Here is a 12,710-nt window from a genome sequence, read left to right as displayed (position 1 = left end):
AGGAGCAGCAGGCGTAGGGGCCTCAGCTTGGTGCAGTGAAAACGCTGTAAGCAGTGAGGTTTCCCCCAAGGGATGTTGTAGAGTGCATTTCCACAGGGCGGGGGCCAGACCCCACGGCCCCTTTCTCGTCAGGTATTGTAGTCCTTGAACAGCCTGGTGCATTGCTGCTCCTGCTTCGGGTTTTGTTTTTACTTTTAAGTCTGAACACAAACAGTGCTGAGCTCTTGGACATTAAAAGTGTCAACACATCTTTATCCTTCAAAATTCAGCCTCCTTTGAAAAATATACTTCTCATTCCTCGGGACAAGTAAAACTTCTGTCTACACGCATGGAAAGGATGCTCTTGAGGGTGTAGGCCCTGGGTCCCGCCACAGTGGTGTTTGTGTCTCAGTGCTCTGGCATGCTCACAGGGTGGCATTTACTCTCTTAGACCTCGATTCCCTCACCTGGAGTAGCAAGGGTGATCAGAGTGCCCCGTCCGAGCAGCTGGCAAGGTTCTCTGGCGCTGGTCTGGCACGTCCTAAGTGCTTGGTAGATATCCATTACTTGAGGGATATTTAGGGACGTGGATGGTTGTTACTGTAAAACTTAACCTCATCTTTACATTTTTCTCAGAGGAAACACAAGAATAGAAGAGGCTTGTGAAATGTATACCAGAGCTGCGAACATGTTCAAGATGGCCAAGAACTGGAGTGGTATGTACGAAGGTGTTGTTTGTTTGCTTTCCAGGCAAATAACTTTAAAATCACTTTGAAGAAGGGCATGACTGTCCACCTTCCCCTTAGAAAAACTGCTGGCTGTGTGGGTGGGGTGGGGGAAGAGGGCTGTTGATCCAAGGGAGCAAAGCTTGAAATACTGATTGAAGTTTAGGCATAAAGGCGTGTCTGCTTTAGTGTCTGCAAAATACTTACTATAGTGGGCATGTGCTGATTAAAAAGACTTACTATTATTTGGAGTTATGAAGGGTAACCTTTGCTGTTTACTCATGTGCTTAAATAAATTTAGTAAAAGGAGTGAAAGTTGAAGTAAAAGTTACTGAAAAAAATGTTAGATAAATAGGAATGCCTGCTTTTCTTTGCCTAAATCTTGGTGGAGACTTTCTAACCATACCTTACCCTGATAACTGATTGTGGTCCCCTGAGAAATGAGGCAGTGGGGGTGTTACTTCTAAACCCTGACAGACTCTTCATTTTCTAACATAATACTTTTACGCAGGGAAGGTACACAAAATGAAATCAGAATTGTTTTCATTATTGTGAGAGGGGGTGGCTCTTTTCCAACACTGATTCAAGAAGCAGATTCATCCTCTAGCCCTGGAAAAAAGAGGTTACATGAAAGGGTTTTTCTTTAGTGAAGGTGGACATGGCTTTTGACCAGGTAGGATGTGGGTCTCTGGCCCTTTGAGCCTGCAGTTGACCTGAGGTGGGGGCCTTTCCCTCCCAAAGTGCGTTTGTTTCCCCCGGGGCTCTCCCAGCTTGATGGAGATGTCCATGCCACGCCGAGTCATGTGAACGTAAGGTGTGCGATCTGTCTACTTGTTTCTAAGGCGGATGCTTCCAAGTCAGTTCCGTGAAGTAGATGCTGTTGTGCAAGTGGCCCTGAAAGGTCCTTTCTGGCTGTAAAATTCTTTTTAAAACATTTAGATAAGAAAGGTATGTTCTGTTTCCAAAGTGCCTTTGCCCCTGAATTATAATGTATTTTAAAAGAGAGGAGAAAAGAGGATCAGCGTTCACCTCTCTTTTTGGTTCAGGTCCTGTCAGCATTGTTGTTCAGTTGCTCAGTCGTGTCTTAACCTCCTTGTGACCCCACAGACTGCAGCACACCAGGCTTCCCTGTCCTTCACCATCTCCTGGAGCCTGCTCAAACTCGTGTCCATTGAGTCAGTGATGCCATCCAGCCATCTCATCTTCTGTTGTCCCATTCTCCTCCTGTCCTCAATCTTTCCCAGCATCAAGGTCTTTTCTAATGAGTCAGCTCTTCCTTCAGGTGGCTAAAGTATTGAAGCTTCAGGTTCATCATCAGTCTTTCCAGTGAATATTCAGGTTTGATTTCCTTTAGGATGGACTGGTTGGATCTCTTTGCTATCCAAGGGACTCTCAAAAATCTTCTCCAACACCACAGTTCAAAAGCATCAGTTCTTCAGGGCTCAGCCTTCTTTATGGTCCAACTTTCACATCCATACATGACTGTTGGAAAAACCAGGTTCAGATCCTATAATAAGTAAAAAGTGATCTTATCTAAAAAGACCTTTTCCTTCCTTTATCTGGGGCCAGATGGTCTAACCTTTGAAAATTCCTTTCAGAGGAGCATTACTGTTTATGTAACTGAAGGGGATATATGTGTATCCTCACCCTCACCCTTGTGATCTTGCCTGGCCTGATATCACCCTGCCTCTTGACTTTACCTGTTTGTTTTAATGAAGAAACCAACGTAGCCCTGTTAAATCTCTAGTCAGGTCATGTTATCTCAGAGCAGAGCTATGATCCTTCAAGGTGGCCTTCAGAGTCTAGCTGGTCTCCCATCCTCTCCTCACTCTGGACGCTTCTCCTGCCCGCCGCCTCCTTCCCCAGCTCCCTCCTCTGACTCTGCCTGTGCTGTGCCCTCCCTCTGATACCGTCTTCCCTGCAGTAGGGTGTGGCTGGTCCCTGTTTTCCTCCAGGGCCTTCTACAAATGTCATCATCCCTTCGTGAGGTCTCTCCTGGCCATCCCTGGCAGTCCACTCTTCTGGGAAGCCCCTTCCCCTCTTCCCCAATGCCCTTACCACCATCTAGCAAAAATAAATGAAGTCCATTTGTTCGTTTGTATTGTCTGTGCTTTTATGATGTGCTGTCCCTCCCCGGAACACAAACCTTGGAAGGCCAGTGTGTTTCTGCGTTCTCTCTGCCCTGCCTGCAGGGCCTGGGCCCATGTGTGCAGCACAGTGGAAGGTGCTCAGCGTATTTTATGGAGTATTTGGTTCCTTGAATTTGGGACTAACGGATACCACTATTTATAAAATAAACAACAAGGACCTACCATATATCACAAGGAACTATACTAGATATTTGTAATAGCCTATAAAGGAAAAGAGTCTGAAAATGAATATACGCACACACACACACACACACATAACTGAAACAGTTTGCTGTACATCTGAAACTAACACAACATTGTGGATCTACTATACCTCAATTTTAAAAGTGGTTAAAAAAGGAAATAATAAACTGAAAGAAAATTAGGTTCTTTGAAATCATTTCCATGTTGCTGTGGTGGTGATCATGATACCGCTGCATCTCATCTCTTTATAGTTTTAAAAGTTATTTTATGAGGATAAAAGAATTCATTTGATCTGTCTGCTACTCTGCTTTTGAGAGATCATCCCGGCAGGAATTAGATGTTTACAGTTGAGGAAACTGGGTCTGAGAAGATGTGTAACTTTATTTTGATAATATACTCTTTTAAAGATACTTCCACATTGGTAGAGATGGAAGTTAGTGGTGTTTGGAGTGAGTGCTCAGATTGAAAAGGTGAGCCAGCAGCTTGTTTTGGAATGTGGGAGCATGAAATTGTCAAATCAGCACTTTCAATACTGTCCGGGGAAGTGGAGCCAGCCTGGGAGAGCCTGGGTGCTGAGCTGTTACCCCCAGCCAGGAAGGGCTGGAACACCATTGGTTCTGGGATGGCCAGCATAGATAAACTGTCAAAAAATGAAATTACTGGTCGGAGGAGGAGGATTAAGTTGTAAAAGAAATGATGACATTTCAACCTGGCAAAGCACAGGTGCTCTGAGGGCAGATATACATGTGGTTATGAAAATGGCCAGCACGTGAATGTGTTTCTGGGGCCACGCTGTCCTGAGCACTTTGCCTAGAAGGTCCGAGTGATGCTACATACTTCTGAGACCCAACTCATCAGAGCTGCTTTTGGGCTGTCGCATTCCCGAACTGTGGTGGAAGGTTCCCAGCTGCCCAGGGGTCCTGGGTGCCTGCCCACCACTTGGCAGCAGCTTGGACCCTCCTCTGGGCCACCAGGTTCATGATCCACAAAGGTAGGGGTCAAGGCCTGGTGGGCAGGCTTCTCCGGTCCCACCTCCAGTCTTGGGCCAGCGTTGGCTCAGACTGGCAGGGCCCAGGCCGCACTGGTGGGTCCATATCTTCAGAAGTGCCTGGGCGTTCTCTCATCCTGTGCAGAGCAAGACTTGAAGCTGGGTGGTCTGATCTGGGGGCTTGTGCTGCCTCTTCTTGTGTGGCCATTTCTCTGGCTATGCCGGCCGAGTCAGTGGAAGTGGACCCTCCCAGCTTCATGTCCTCTCGGAGACGCCCCATCAGTGTGGGTACTGCACTGGGCGTGGAGCTGAATGCTGAACGCGCAGTCAGTATGGAAGGAGGCCTGAGGCTAAGAGCGGCCCTTGTTGCTGGCCCATTGGGTCCCGGGTGTCTTTGTGGCCACCAGAGGTGACTGGGTCACATGCACATGTGCCGCCATCAGGACGGGGCCTTCCCCAGGCATGGGCTGGAGCGGGGCTGCCCTGGGGGTGGCTGCCCCTGTGTTGACTCACCCACATGTCGTCTTCAGCTGCAGGAAATGCATTCTGTCAGGCCGCCAAGCTCCACATGCAGCTGCAGAGCAAACATGACTCAGCCACCAGCTTTGTGGATGCCGGGAACGCCTACAAGAAGGCAGACCCTCAAGGTGAGCCTCGCATCCCCCAGACCTCCCGCGAGTTCTGCTGCTGGAGGGAGACGCACTCCCAGACGGTGTGGATTTGGAGATTTTTAACTCTGATCATCTGAAGTTTCTGTGGAGAAAATCTGTTAAATTTATCCTGTTGTCAATACCATCTTCTGAAACACCATCTATGCTGCATTGTGGACAGTTTTTTGGAAATTAGCTTTAGCTTTATCTAAGTCTTCTAATGTTAATGTCATGAATGTGTACCTTGCTCACTAAGGGAAACAGAGGTTCGTTCCCTTACTTCTGAATAGTTTATCTGGAGATGCAGTGAACGGGAGGTCGTAAAATCCAGTAATTACAAACAGTTTATACACACAGCATTCATCTGACTTTTTTAGTATACGTGCTGCCAAAGCGAGTACTATCTGACTATTTTAAAAAGCATTTTTCCAAGTGTTGGTTTTGAGGAAAGAATGATCTTGGATATTTAAAGTGGTGAAGTTTTTCAGATGTCCTTTGTTTTTGAGTTGGAGAAGCACACACTCTGCAGTTGAAGGCCTGCCCTCGCTCCACACATGCCCTGTGGTTGTGGGATTGCCCTCCTGTTTCAGCAGCCCATTTTAACACAGAAATCCCGAGTTTCCTGACAGTCTCACACTGAAATAAGGGCTGTGGTATAAGAATTAGCCGTAGCTTATTTCCAAAGGGAAAAACTGGGCACAGCCCAAGTGCACAGTAGAGTCGTTGAACATCAGTGTTTAGTGCCACACCATGTGGTGCAGGCACTCAAGCCCTGATGTCCGGGAGGCCCTGTGACCTGGGGCATGTTTGCACGGCAACTGGAGGACCACAGGAAGCCGAAATCTTGGGTTCACAAAAAGCGTGTGCTCATGGAAATGCGTCCAGAAAATGGAGGAAAAGGGCATCAAATTCCTAGCTGGGGTATTGAGTGGGATTTTGTGGGTAGCTCTTCAATTTTCCTGTATTTTTAAAGGCACAATTATCCATATTTCTCAGGCAGGTTGGGGGAAATCGCTCTCATTGTCACAAATTTACTTACTTTCCTGATTCTTCCGTTGGGTCTTTTTGCTTTGCTGCCTCTCCAGAGCAGAAGTGGTGCCCTGGGTGCTGCCAGCTGTGTGCCTATGTTGTCAACGCCTCTGCTCTGTGAGGTGGGCACTTGTTGGCCCTGTGTGCCCAAGCTGTGCACGCCTCTGCTCTGTGAGGGGGGTACTCATGGCCCTGCGTGCCTGCGCTGTGCACGCCTCTGCTCTGTGAGGGGGGTACTCATGGCCCTGCGTGCCTGTGCTGTACACGCCTCTGCTCTGTGAGGGGGGCACTCATGGCCCTGTGTGCCCGTGCTGTACACGCCTCTGCTCTGTGAGGCTCACTGTTCTGGGAAATCGATGTTATTCATGAGCTCTCTCATTTATTAGGCTTTTTCTTCCTGTTGATATTTGTTAGAACACCGAAAGTTAGCTTCTTCTAACGCTGTACAAAGAGTAATTGTCTTCCAAAAATCACTGCATACACATGGTGTCAGTGAGGAAGGAGCTGCCCTCAGGTTTTAGTGGATAGGTGGATGGGTGTCGATGCTGGCTCCGGCTCCATTGTTCTGTCTTCGTGATGCAGGCTTCCCTGTGAGGTCCTCAGGGTCGGGGTAGGTGTCATTGAGCCAGCCTCCCCTCCCCACCCCGCCCCCCTCTCTGATGCTGCAGCCGCTGTGTACTGGCTCGTGGAGGGGCCGGGCATGTGCAGATGCGTGTTTGCTTCTTACCAACCATCCTGCCTCCCCTTCGCCCCGATGGGGCCCCATTAGTGCTCTAGAAGCCCCCAGGAAGACAGGCTTAGCAAACCCTCTGACTGAATGGATTTTTCATTGTTTCTCTTGAATGCCTTCGCTTCAGAGGCTATCAACTGCTTAAATGCAGCCATCGACATTTACACAGACATGGTAAGACCTGCCTTGCTTGAGCGGCCGTGGGGTGGAGCCTTGAGATGGCTCACAGTTAACCGGGATGTGACCGCTGTGTTTCCTCCCCAGGGAAGGTTCACGATTGCGGCCAAGCACCACATCACCATCGCAGAGATCTACGAGACAGAGCTGGTGGACATTGAGAAGGTGCGCAGATGAGGGACGCTGGTGGGCGGGGACCCCATGCGCCCCTGTGGTGGGGACGCGAGGGCAGAGGGAAGCACGCGCAGGTGGGGTCCCCTGGAGACCTCGGGTAGCAGCGGGAGGGAAACCCCTTGCCAGGGCCCCAGGCTGCCTTTGCTCAGATTTGGGACAGCGTTTACGTAAGACCGAGCGCCATGGGCAGCAGGCACGCATCAAGGAGGAACGGCTGGTTCTGTTGGTGGTGGACGCTGAGCTCGGAGGTCCCTTCATTCCATGCCTGCTTCCGCCCCAGACTGCTGTCACTCTCGCTTCCTGTTTCACCTCTCCCTTGGCCTCTGGAGCATGGTCCTGCCTGCTGCTCACACCCCTGCCTGTGGCTGCTTGCTCCTCTTCCCTGGGGGCTGGGCTCTCATCCCCTCCCTGCCCTCGCTCCCGTGATCCTCGCTGCTCACATAACTTCACGGCCTGAAGTGCTGTGTCTGGCAGCAGCTCGTCCGCGTCAGCAGTGAATCAGGCGGTTTCTCCACAACTCACAGTCGCGGGGCCCGCCTCCTCACCCAGCACCTCCCCCCGCGTGCTCCCCTGTTCCTCGTTTGATGGCCACCTTGACCTCTCCAGAGCCTCTCACGTGTCAGGCGTGTGCTGCCTCAGGGCCTGTGACTGCTGTTCACTCTGCTCTGAGCTCTTCCCCCACACGTCAGTTCTCCTGCAGAGCTTTGCCCATTTGATACTGTGATGGAAACTGTCCCAGCCACTTCATGAAAACTGGGACCTCCGCCCTCTCCAGGACACACCCATAGCCCCCACCTCAGGGCCTCCTTACAGGCACTTTGACGGCCCGCTCACCACCCCCGTCTCGCTGTCTCCCTCCACTGCAGTGGGTGCCCTACTCCAGCCTGAGCCTGCCTCTGGTATACCAGTGTGTCCGAGACCCTGGCTCTGCTGAGTGAGCCGAGGGTGCCTTCCCCACCAGAGCAGATGGGGTCCCAGGTGGGGCGCCCCTCAGGACTGCCGTGGGACAGGCTGCTTCCCCGTCTGACTTCACGGGGATGCCTCTGGTGGTCACGTGGCTCAGAACTTACTGGCTTGTGTCATGGACTGTCTCTGGGCCATCGTCGTACTGTGCCCTGCTCTTCTGAGGCCACCCTCAGACCTTGACCACATCAGGGCTGTGTGCCCTGTCTCCTGGGGAGGTCTTCTCTGACCCAGGAGCAGGTGGTGAACCCCAGCCTTGAGCCCGTCTTTGCGACTCTGAGTCTGCAGAGTCGATGGCAGAGCTGGAGCGGGCTTGGTCTTTACTGAGTCTGAGCTGTCCTGAGGAGGATGAGTGCTGGTGGTCAGAGCATCCGGCCAGCCGAGGCTGCTGTGTCCTCTCCTGACCTCAGCGTTCAGTTTTCAGTCTGAAGGGCGAGGTCTCGGGCAGCCTCTTCACCACATGCGTCTCTGTGAGATTCAGGGTGGTTAATACGATCTGTGGTGAATTCCTGTTTTTCTTTTTGTTAAACAATGTTGACAGTTTGTCACGGGAGTTTCTGCAGCCCGTCACGTCACCTCCAATGCTCCTGCTGTTTTGCAGGTTGCTCATGGGCCCTGACGGGGTGGGGGTGTCAGGGTCAGGGGTGTCAACAGGATGGGGTGAAGGCACGTGGAGCAGCTTGCCTCCACTTTGGGCTCCTGTATCTAGAAACGTCCTTGCCCTTGCCTCCCTGGAGGGACTCTTCAGATTGGGTCGGTGGCGCACAACATTTGTTTGAAAAATCAGTTCCACTAAGGCACCTTGTGTCTGATTCATTCACGAGTGAGTTTCTTCCCTGTTAATGTGGCCACAGTGTGTCCCTGGTTCACTCGGATTTTAGCCGGTGAACAGGGATATGTGAAGTTCTGTAAACTTACATTTCTCCTTTGATTTCAAGTAAAACATTAATATGGTAACAGTCCGTGATCATTAGTGACCCAGAGGAGCCCTGGTTCAGGTCCCTGGAGAACGGGGTTTCTCTTGTCTGTGTTAGCATAGGGTAGATGTCTATAGGGTAGGGTAGGCTTCTTAGGGTGTACATTCTAAAAGAATGATCCATCTGAAGGCTGTTTTACCTACACAGTGGGCTCTAGAGCTTGACTCTCAGCCACTGTGTTGTCTGTAAAGCCCTGGTGGTGACCGCGGTCCTGGAGTCCCGTCTCTGTCTTCAGGGCCCAGTGCTCTCCAGCATGCTGTGGCTTATCAGGCTCCTCAGGGAGGAGTGTAGTGTTTGCTTTATCCAAATCAGAGTGTAATAATTTTGTCTGGATTCATTGTTACATACGCTGTTGTTCTTGATAGTTGTGTTCTACTTTTGATATTTATTATCCTCGAGGGCTTCCCAGGTGGTACTAGTGGTAAAGAATCCTCCTGCCAATGCAGGAGGCGCAAGAGATGTGGGTTCAATCCCTGAGTTGGGAATATCCCCTGGAGAAGGACGTGGCAACCCACTTCAGTGTTCTTGCCTGGGGAAATCCATGGACTGAAGCGCTTGGAGGGCTACAGTCGATGGGGTCGCAGAGTCAGACGTGACTGAAGCGACTGAGCACACAGGCACACCCTCCAGAGCAGCAGTCCCACTGCTCCAGGCCAGCCCCGCTCCTCAGGTTTTGGGCGGTGAGAGCAGAAAGGTGAGTAGTTTGGAGAGAGGGCACACAGCCTGGTTCCCTGCACGGTGGCTTGGTCTTGTTTCCCATGCTTATCCCATCATTACAATGGGAAGGAGTGCTCATTAGAGGATGCGGACCATTCAGAGATGATGTTTGATTAGTTAGAAATTCATGGAAAACCTGGTGGTATCGTAACCAGGACTGCCGGTGAAGTGCAGCTGCCTTTGTCTGCTCAGCACCTGTTTGCTGAGCACTTGCTGTGACAGGCATCGCACTGGGCCTCCCCACCCTCAGCGCTCGCAGGGTAGTGGGAGAGGAAAGTCCTTGGGAGTGTGTGTGTGTGATGGCTCTGCCCCTGCTCCAAAGGAGTGGATTCTAGATGTTTTTTTCAGGTATATGTTTTTCTATGGCTGTTTTTAAATGTGCTATTTCATAAAGAACTTTTCGTATTGATACTTTCTGTCATTATTCTTCATCTTAGCACAGTAGCCCATTATATTTAATCACTTAAATTGTTCCCAGTTTTTCTCCTATTGTCAGTTATACTCAGAAAACTTGTATGGGAGTGTGTTAGTGAGGGAGGGCTGCGTGGCTGACCCGTAGACCCCAAATGTTGTGACTCCACACAGAAGTGCCTGCTTCACAAATGGGCCCCGGCGCCCTGCAGTCCAGTCGAGGCTGGCTGGCTCCAGAGGTGGCTCTGCTCCCTGGTCGTTCTGCCACCACCTGCGGGAAAGGGCCCAAGGCCCTGCAGCCAGCTCTGGGGGTTCCCAGTGACCCAGCTGGAGGGCTCTTCTGATGGGGCTCCCCTGCATCCGCACGCCCCCCTCTCGGATCCTTGGGGCTGCCCTGCAGACACTGAGCCGCTGGCCTGAGTCCACATCAGGCCTCGCCTCGTCTCCACTCCTTGGGTGAATCTGGATGTTAAGGCAGGAGTGTGCACATCAATTGCCTATTTACACCACAAACTAAGGACGGTCCTTACATTGTGTGATCACTGGTGGGAAGAACATTGCATGGCACATGAAGTGTGTGGGTTGAAATCCCACCATCCACAGTCAGGTCTCCAGGCACAGCCCTGCCTCTTCACGCCCGTGTCCTTGGTGGCGGCCTCTGTGCCGCTGTGGGAGAGCCACGGGGGCAACGGATGGAATGGCTCATGAAGCCATTGTGTGTATCATGAGGCCTGCTGCAGACCCGCTTGGCCCTGCTGAAACGCCATTTGACTTCTCTTGCCAGTTGGGGTATAGAAGACATTGGCCTTTTCAATCTTATGAGGTTCTGTCCTTGTATAATTGCCTACAAACTAGCTGATCTTTCCAGAGTTCTCTCTTACGAAACCTTGCTGAAAACCAGGCACTGTTGTCTGTCTCTTCCCCTAGAGTTCCTGCTCCAGCAGCATGGGTTCTGCTTTCTGAGTCTTTGGGTGCTTTATTTCACTGTGTCTTATGCCGCAGCATGACCAGGGCTTCTAGCTCTCCAGACTGCAGCCTGTTTCCTCTCCAGCTGACAGTTCACAGCATCCCCATCTAGATGGAAGGCAACACCCTGATTCTACAGGATCCCTAGGTCTCGTAGGAACGTCTGTGCTGCTGCAGCAAGCCATAAAGCTGAGTGGAATAGCTCAGCTCTGTCACCACTTAGGGTTTGGCAGTGGTGGGGACACCACTTGGGAACCAGGCTGACAGAGGGCTGCCATCTTCAGTTTATGGCTTCCAGCATCACTAGACGTGGTCGCTGCCTTCAGCTCATAGGAAGGGGACAGGCCTGGAGAAGGCTGCAGAGTCAGCTATATGGACCATGCCTGGAGGTGGGCCACAGCATGTCTGCTGACATCCCCTTGGAGAGGATGGGTCACGTGGCTGCCCCTGACTGCCACAGACCTGAGGAAATGGAGTGGTGGGCATTTGTCTGGGTCAGGGGTCAAGAAGAAGAGAGTCTGGTGGATGGCAAGCCACCTGCCACCAGTTTTCTGGAAGCACATGCTTTCTTGTGTTCCCAAAATAAAGCAAGCTGGGTTATGAAAGTTGTGCTGCTGAAAACGGTTTCTTTATAGGAAAAATACCTGTGCAAATGTAAATGCAACTCTTCAAACAAGTAGTTTGAATAAAATGTGTGTGTTTTCAGGCTATCGCCCATTATGAACAATCAGCCGATTATTACAAGGGGGAGGAATCCAACAGGCAAGTATTGTTTTTTTACAATTTTGTGATATGTGATGAAAGGTTCTGATAGTTTTGTGATGTGTGAGGAAAGGTTCTGACAGATTGGTGTGTGATGAAAGGTTCTGATAGATTGGTGTCATGTGGTGAAAGGTTCTGATAGATTGGTGTCGTGTGATGGAAGGTTCTGATAGATTTGTGTCGTGTGATGGAAGGTTCTGACAGTTTTGTGTCATGTGATGAAAAGTTGTGACAGTTTGGTGTCATGTGATGAAAGGTTCTGACAGTTTTGTGACATGATGAAAGGTTCTAACAATTTTGTACATGTGATGAAGGGTTCTGACAGTTTTGTGATGCAATGAAAGATTCTGATTTGTGTCATGTGATGAAAGGTTCTGATAGATTTGTGACGTTTGATGAAAGGTTCTGACAGTTGTGTGACGTGTGATGAAAGGGTCTGACAGTTTTGTGATGTGTGATGAAAGGCAAACCTCTGCTTTTTCTCTGGGAGTCTCTTGCACTGGACCTAGTGAAGGTGCGCCGAGGTGCCTTGTCATTTTTCTTTGGGACTGTCACCCTGCCCTGGTTCTTGGTTTCAGCTCGGCTAACAAGTGTTTGCTGAAAGTGGCCGCGTACGCCGCCCAGCTGGAGCAGTACCAGAAGGCCATCGAGATCTTTGAGCAGGTGAGGCTGCTGTCTGCACAGCTTCGAGCAGAAGGCCTGCTGGAGTTCGTGTGCTAGTATTTTGTTCAGGATTTTGCATCATGTATCCATACGGGCTGTTGATCTTTAATTTTCTCTTGTGATGTCTTTCACTTCGGTAGCAAGGTAAAACTGGCCTCAGAATGAGTTAGAAAGAGTTCGCTCCTCTTCTGTTTTTTGGAAGAGTTTGTAGAGAATTGGTGTTAATTCTTTAGATATTTGGTAGAATTCAGTGGTTTTCTGTACTGTTTTTCTATTTTCATCGATCCTTCTGTTATTCTGATTTCTATCCTCTACTTTCTTTGGATTTATTTTGCTCTTCTTTTTTAGGGCGTTGATGATGGAAGCTTAACTTACTGATTTTCCTCTTTGTTGTATGGGCATTTTTAGTGCTATCAGTTTCCCTCTAAGTGCTGCTTTGACTGTCTGTCTCGATTCTGTTACATTG

The 12,710-nt window shown here is 50.2% G+C and overlaps 1 protein-coding gene across 3 annotated transcripts in view; it reads left to right on the top strand.

Annotated features, from left to right (window-relative positions):
• NAPB (NSF attachment protein beta) overlaps nucleotides 1-12,710 on the top strand; it is a 36,396-nt gene that overhangs the window by 15,643 nt on the left and 8,043 nt on the right. For 2 of the 3 annotated variants that reach the window (XM_043883023.1, XM_043883024.1), the window contains exons 2-7: nucleotides 616-695; nucleotides 4,556-4,672; nucleotides 6,562-6,608; nucleotides 6,699-6,776; nucleotides 11,526-11,581; nucleotides 12,160-12,244. In XM_043883023.1, the coding sequence (XP_043738958.1) occupies nucleotides 616-695; nucleotides 4,556-4,672; nucleotides 6,562-6,608; nucleotides 6,699-6,776; nucleotides 11,526-11,581; nucleotides 12,160-12,244 (463 nt within the window). Of the gene's footprint in view, nucleotides 1-615; nucleotides 696-4,555; nucleotides 4,673-6,561; nucleotides 6,609-6,698; nucleotides 6,777-11,525; nucleotides 11,582-12,159; nucleotides 12,245-12,710 lie in introns of those variants that run through there. The other variant, XM_043883025.1, reaches the window with a different exon arrangement.

The sequence above is a fragment of the Cervus elaphus genome, chromosome 23 (assembly GCF_910594005.1).
Source record: "Cervus elaphus chromosome 23, mCerEla1.1, whole genome shotgun sequence".
NCBI classification, from domain to species: domain Eukaryota; kingdom Metazoa; phylum Chordata; class Mammalia; order Artiodactyla; family Cervidae; genus Cervus; species Cervus elaphus.
Note: the sequence above shows the minus strand (reverse complement) of the source record. Positions and strands in the feature narration are given on the sequence as shown.